We start from the raw sequence: 5,546 nt of genomic DNA on the forward strand, positions 1-5,546 counted from the left end.
AGGAAGGAAGACCTTGTTGTTTCAGGTAATTAAAACTTCTGTGGTATATTTGAATATATTACGAACGATGACTCCCAGTTCGTGAGTTACATATGTTAAATTCGAACGTATATCGTAAATATATTTTGTAGAACAAATGTGATATAATAGAAAAATAATAGAGATATATTTAATAAATAAAAAACTGCAAATATGTATATAGATATATCTCTAACTACATACTTGTTTTTCATTCTTGATATACTTATCGTGGTCCCTAGGACCATCCAAATTTGTTATCGTAACTTTCGTAAAAATGGATATATTTCAATTAATTTTTTTTTCAATGGAGAATTGATTAAGGAACAAGCTCATAATGTGTAAAAGTCGTAGAATTAAGGAACTTCGAGATATACAAATTCAAAGAAAAAGAAAAATTTAGAAACACGAAAAAATCTCGATTTAGAAATTACGGATGACTGGGATGACTAACCGGAAAGGTGCTCGAAGACCTCAATGTATACAGCTAGGGTTTAAATATATATTAATATGATATTTTTTTTAAAGATACGTATCGTCGTGTTTTAAAAAACAAAAAATATTCTTAACACTGAAAAGATAAATATCTCTTGCAAGAGAAAAGTGATTATAAAAACAGTGCCTCTTTGAGACTACAGCGTATTTGTCTAGAAGAAAATATTCCTTTTCTACTAATAAATATTTCTAAAAAACAACAAAACATAATAATTAAAATTTACAAACCTATCTGAATTATATATAAAAGTTTCATATTTGAATACAATGATTAATGTTTTTCGTGACTGCATGTCACAGTCAATTCGTTTACGAGAGCACTCATGCAGCGTACTCCGTGAGTATCGATCGATTGAAGAGACACACAAATATCCTATCATTACCTATTACTAAGTTACTCGTTAGCGCAGGCGCCACTTCTTGACAAGCAACTGCACGCGTGTTCAAGTCGATTCAGTAGTATCTGCGCGTTTCGCGAATAATCATGGATGTCAGTGAACCTGTCACGTCATATCGGGATGCGAGCGATTACAGTATCCAGTTGAATCGTTGGTTTTTAATACCAGTGGGCGCTTGGCCAAGTTCAGCCTCGACAACAATAAGAGAAAAGGTGATTGCAACAATATTAATAATCATCTGTTACGCTCTGATAGCCTATACGGTCATACCTTGCATCCTGAACATTCTGCTCGAAGAGACCAATGTGCAGAAAAAGTTACTGGCTGTTGGTCCGTTAAATCACTGGTGCATAAGCGGCATAAATTATTTCTCCTTGCTGTTTCGCAGTCGTGATATACATCGTTGCGTCGAACACATAAAGGCTGATTGGCGAACGATGACGGAGATCGCGGACCGACAAGTGATGCTGAAATATGCCAAAGTCGGCCGTTTCGTCGCCGGGCTATGCGCAATTTTCATGCATGGCGGCGTGTTCTCGCACACCGTACTGCAAGGTTCCACGCCGAAGTTCGAATGTATCGGAAACGTGAGCGTGAAGGTGCGTGTGTTACTGTGTCCCTCATACAGCAAATTCGTAGATACTACGCAGAGTCCAGCAGGTGAGATCGCATTAGCGCTACAAATTATTTCAAGCATCATCGTCAATTCCATCACGGTCGGCGCCTGCAGTCTTGCGGCAGTGTTTGCGATGCACGCGTGCGGTCAGTTGAATGTACTAATGAGATGGCTGAATCAGTTGAACGATCAAAAACAGCAAGAAACAGTACAGCACCAAATGGCGATCATTGTGGAACATCATCTGAGAGTATTAAGGTAATTCCAATATAAATGTAAAAAACATAGGCTACGTTCCGTTTCACGTATAATGTGCATGATGTATCATTTTATCCTTGTTTGATATTCGGAAAAACAATGATACATTATGCGTGAAATGGAACGCAATCTTAGTTGATATTCCTGCTTAAATGATGTATAAAAAATAAAATCCCTTATGATTTTTCTTTTTGATTTTTATTTTATCTCGCCTCCTTGTTTCTTCTCTCAATAATATGATTTTGTACCAAAAAATAATGTTTATATGTTTTTATGTGTAAAAATATAATTATAACTTACAGCTTCGTAGCACGGATGGAAGCACTTTTGAATCAGATTTGTTTTGTGGAATTGCTAGGCTGTACATTTAACTTATGTATGGCAGGATATTACGTCATTACGGTACGCTAAAAAATTAAAAAGGTGAATATGTAATTAAAACATATCGCATTGTGCGACTTTTTATTTTTAAATAACTTGCAATATGAAAGACGCACATGCAAAAAATAATCAATCGCGGAAAAAATATTGCCATAGTATAATAACTAATAGCGACAAAAAGCATCAAAATATCTTTGATGTTGTGATTTCCAAATCACAAAACTTATTGCTACTGCATGTTTTAGTTAAAAATAAGTTTATTTGTAATTTCGCTTTATTATTTATGAAATATAATAAATAAAATAGTAAGTAGATTTCATTCTCGCTATTTATTAAGGTTCGTATTCAGAACGCGCTTACAATGATGTTAGCGCGCTAACATGCTTTAATTTACATTACGCGTATAGAATTTTATAGAGATAAAAGCTTTGCGCGTTACGCGCAATACGGGCCTTAATAAATAGCGAGAATGAGATCATTACATTTACCTAAATGTTAAACAAGGATAAATAATGATCGAGTTGTAATGAATCGAATCGCTATCGTGATATGACATGATCAACAAGTAATCATATCGTTAGTATAATTTTTGCGTGCATACGCTCTTTGATTTTAGTGACAGTATAGACGATAAACACAGAATATGTTTATCGTGACACTGCCATTATGAATATACTGTAACACTGCATTTTTATATTATTTAATAAATTTTTAATAATATATTTATATTTTATATTATATTAATATTAATATTTTATTAATAATTATATATCTTAAATTGTCACAACACATTATCCAAAAATTTTCAGAAATGGAGTATATTAGAAACAAAAATGTCAATGGATATTTTGATAACTTGTATTATATATCTATCCATGACTTTCAACATTTTCATATTCTGTTATATTGGTGAAACAGTCACAGAACAGGTAAAATATAAAAAAAATTTATACAAAATTAAAATTTTAATGCAATATTCGAGAGTATTTATAAATTAAACAAACCAAATATATATGCAATTATCACAATTTTTCATATCATAAAATAAATTATTTAATAGTGTAAACAAGTAGGCGAAACAGCCTACATGACTAATTGGTATCATTTGCCACATAAAACGGCTCGTGATTTAATCCTAATTATCTCCCGATCAAGTAATGTGATCAAATTAACTGCAGGGAAACTAATTCATCTTTCTATCGAAACCTTTGGTAATGTGAGTGCATGAAGATGTACATTACGTTTTTACAGCCAAATATATGTTCAAAATGTTTTAGGTGATGAGAACCTCCATGATATATCTAAACATGCTTCGGACCGTGACAGCTTCTTAAATAATAATAGTTACACTTTGTACAAAGTTATTATTTTGTACAAAACATTAACAAATTTTCTAGTTATCACCGTAACTTTACTTATATTTGAATAACTGTACAAATTACTAATAAAATATAAGACATTTTCTGTCTAAATCATTTCTAAATCCTGAAAATATAATAATAAATACAAGTTAACAATTAAACAAACTATAGAGCTGTAATGAAATTACAGAAATTCAAACAACATATAAATAAAGATATTCAAGTCGAGCTTAAGATATTTTTTGATTAAATATATCGATATTAAAAAAATCAATGTAAAAAATGAAACAAACGTTTTGATCTTTAATATGGTCATCTAATAAAGTTTACTAACTTATCTCTGAATTATGTATGTCTTATATTTGAACAACAGTAAATTAATGTTTTCGCGACTACATGTCAGTCAGTTTGATTACGAGACATCTCGTGCAATGTATTCCATGAGTATCGATCGATTGACGAGACGCACAAATATCCTATTACTAAGTTGCTCGTTGGCGCAGGCGCCACTTTCTATCAATTGCACGTGCGTTGGTGCGTTTCGATTCAGTAGTATCCGCGCGTTTCCTGAGCAATCATGAATGTCAGTGAACTTATTATATCACACCGTGACGCGAGTGATTACAGTATTCAGTTGAATCGTTGGTTTCTAAAACCGGTGGGTGCCTGGCCAAGTTTAGCTAAGACACTAGTCAAAGAAAAGGTGATTTCAACAATATTGATAATTATCTGTTACTCGTTGATAGCCTACACGGTCATACCTTGCATTCTGAACATCTTATTCGAAGAAACTGATGTGCAGAAAAAATTAAGAGCTATTGGTCCGTTAAATCACTGGTGCATGGGTGGCATGAATTACTTCTCACTGCTGTTTCGCAGACGCGATATACATCGTTGCGTGGAGCACATGAAAACCGACTGGCGGACGGTGACAGAGATTGGGGATCGGCAGGTGATGCTGAAATATGCTAAAGTCGGCCGTTTCGTTGCCGGGTTATGTGCAATTTTCATGCATGGTGGAGTATTCTCGCATAGCGTACTCCAGGGTACAACGCCGACATTCGAATGTATCGGGAATGTGAGCGTATCGGTGCATGTGTTACCGTGTCCCTCATACAGTAAATTCGTTGATACCACGCAGAGCCCAGCGGGCGAGATTGCGTTAACGCTGCAGCTCATCTCAAGTATCGTCGTCAATTCCGTCACAGTTGGCGCCTGTAGTCTTGCAGCGGTGTTCGCGATGCACGCGTGCGGTCAGTTGAATGTATTGATGAGATGGTTGGACCAGTTGGATGATCGAAAGCAGCAAAGCACGGTACAACATCGATTAGCGATCATTGTGGAGCATCACCTGAGAGTATTAAGGTAATAAATAAAAATAAAAAAGGACATAAATTTAAGTCTTAATTGATATTCCTGTGTGTGGTGTGTACTTAATGAATCAAAAATAAAATTTTTTATACTTGTTTTTGATTTTTAAGCTAATCTAGAAATTTTCTCACTCTTTTTTTCTTTTTTCAAATATAAATTAGTTTCAAGAAAATAATATTTATATATGTAAAAATATAATTTTAATTTACAGTTTCGTGACGCGGATGGAAGCACTTTTAAATCAGATATGTTTTGTGGAATTGCTAGGCTGTACATTTAATTTATGTATGCTCGGATATTACGTCATTACGGTACGCTAAAAAATAAAAAAGGTGAATATGTAATTAAGAAATATTGTACGACGTTTCACTTTTTAAATTATAATATGAAAGGCGCATATGCAAGAAATAATTAGTCGCAGAGGAAGTATTATAATACAATCAATAGTGAGAGTATGCGTCGCGATCTTTAATATTTGCAAATCACATAACTTACTGTACACATCTACTGACACTAATCACATCCTTAGAGTCAAGAAGCGTCAAATTTCAAAAGTAAATTATTAAATACTAAAAATAAATTATTAATATTTTCAAACTAAATATATACTAAAAATAAAATAAATGATTTAGTTCATAATAAGTTTAT

At 33.4% G+C, this 5,546-nt stretch overlaps 3 protein-coding genes across 3 annotated transcripts in view; all 3 read left to right on the forward strand.

The window, feature by feature from the left end:
- Nucleotides 1-85, forward strand: part of LOC108685949 — a 3,288-nt gene extending 3,203 nt beyond the window's left edge. Inside the window, exon 5 of the mRNA XM_018190966.1 lies at nucleotides 26-85. Coding sequence (XP_018046455.1) covers nucleotides 26-85 — 60 coding nt within the window. The remainder of the gene's footprint in view (nucleotides 1-25) is intronic.
- Nucleotides 86-997: 912 nt separating this feature from the next.
- LOC108685953 (odorant receptor 4-like) lies at nucleotides 998-3,500 on the forward strand. Its single transcript, XM_018190971.1, has 5 exons — nucleotides 998-1,785; nucleotides 2,088-2,187; nucleotides 2,976-3,095; nucleotides 3,227-3,382; nucleotides 3,444-3,500. Exons 1-5 carry the CDS (start codon nucleotides 998-1,000, stop codon nucleotides 3,498-3,500), a joined length of 1,221 nt encoding a protein of 406 aa, XP_018046460.1.
- Nucleotides 3,501-4,104: 604 nt separating this feature from the next.
- Nucleotides 4,105-5,546, forward strand: part of LOC108685950 (odorant receptor 82a-like) — a 3,698-nt gene continuing 2,256 nt past the window's right edge. Inside the window, exons 1-2 of the mRNA XM_018190967.1 lie at nucleotides 4,105-4,892; nucleotides 5,110-5,209. Of these exons, the coding sequence (XP_018046456.1) occupies nucleotides 4,105-4,892; nucleotides 5,110-5,209 (888 nt within the window). The remainder of the gene's footprint in view (nucleotides 4,893-5,109; nucleotides 5,210-5,546) is intronic.

This window comes from Atta colombica, unplaced genomic scaffold (genome assembly GCF_001594045.1).
Source record: "Atta colombica isolate Treedump-2 unplaced genomic scaffold, Acol1.0 scaffold162, whole genome shotgun sequence".
In the NCBI taxonomy this organism is placed as follows: Eukaryota; Metazoa; Arthropoda; class Insecta; order Hymenoptera; family Formicidae; genus Atta; species Atta colombica.

Coding starts and splice junctions, on each gene's coding strand:
- LOC108685953 (XM_018190971.1), top strand. CDS start 998: ATGGATGTCAGTGAACCTGTCACGTCATATCGGGATGCGAGCGATTAC. Junction 2,188..2,975: donor CAGGATATTACGTCATTACG/GTACGCTAAAAA, acceptor AAAAATTTTCAG/AAATGGAGTATATTAGAAAC. Junction 3,096..3,226: donor GTGAAACAGTCACAGAACAG/GTAAAATATAAA, acceptor ATTATTTAATAG/TGTAAACAAGTAGGCGAAAC.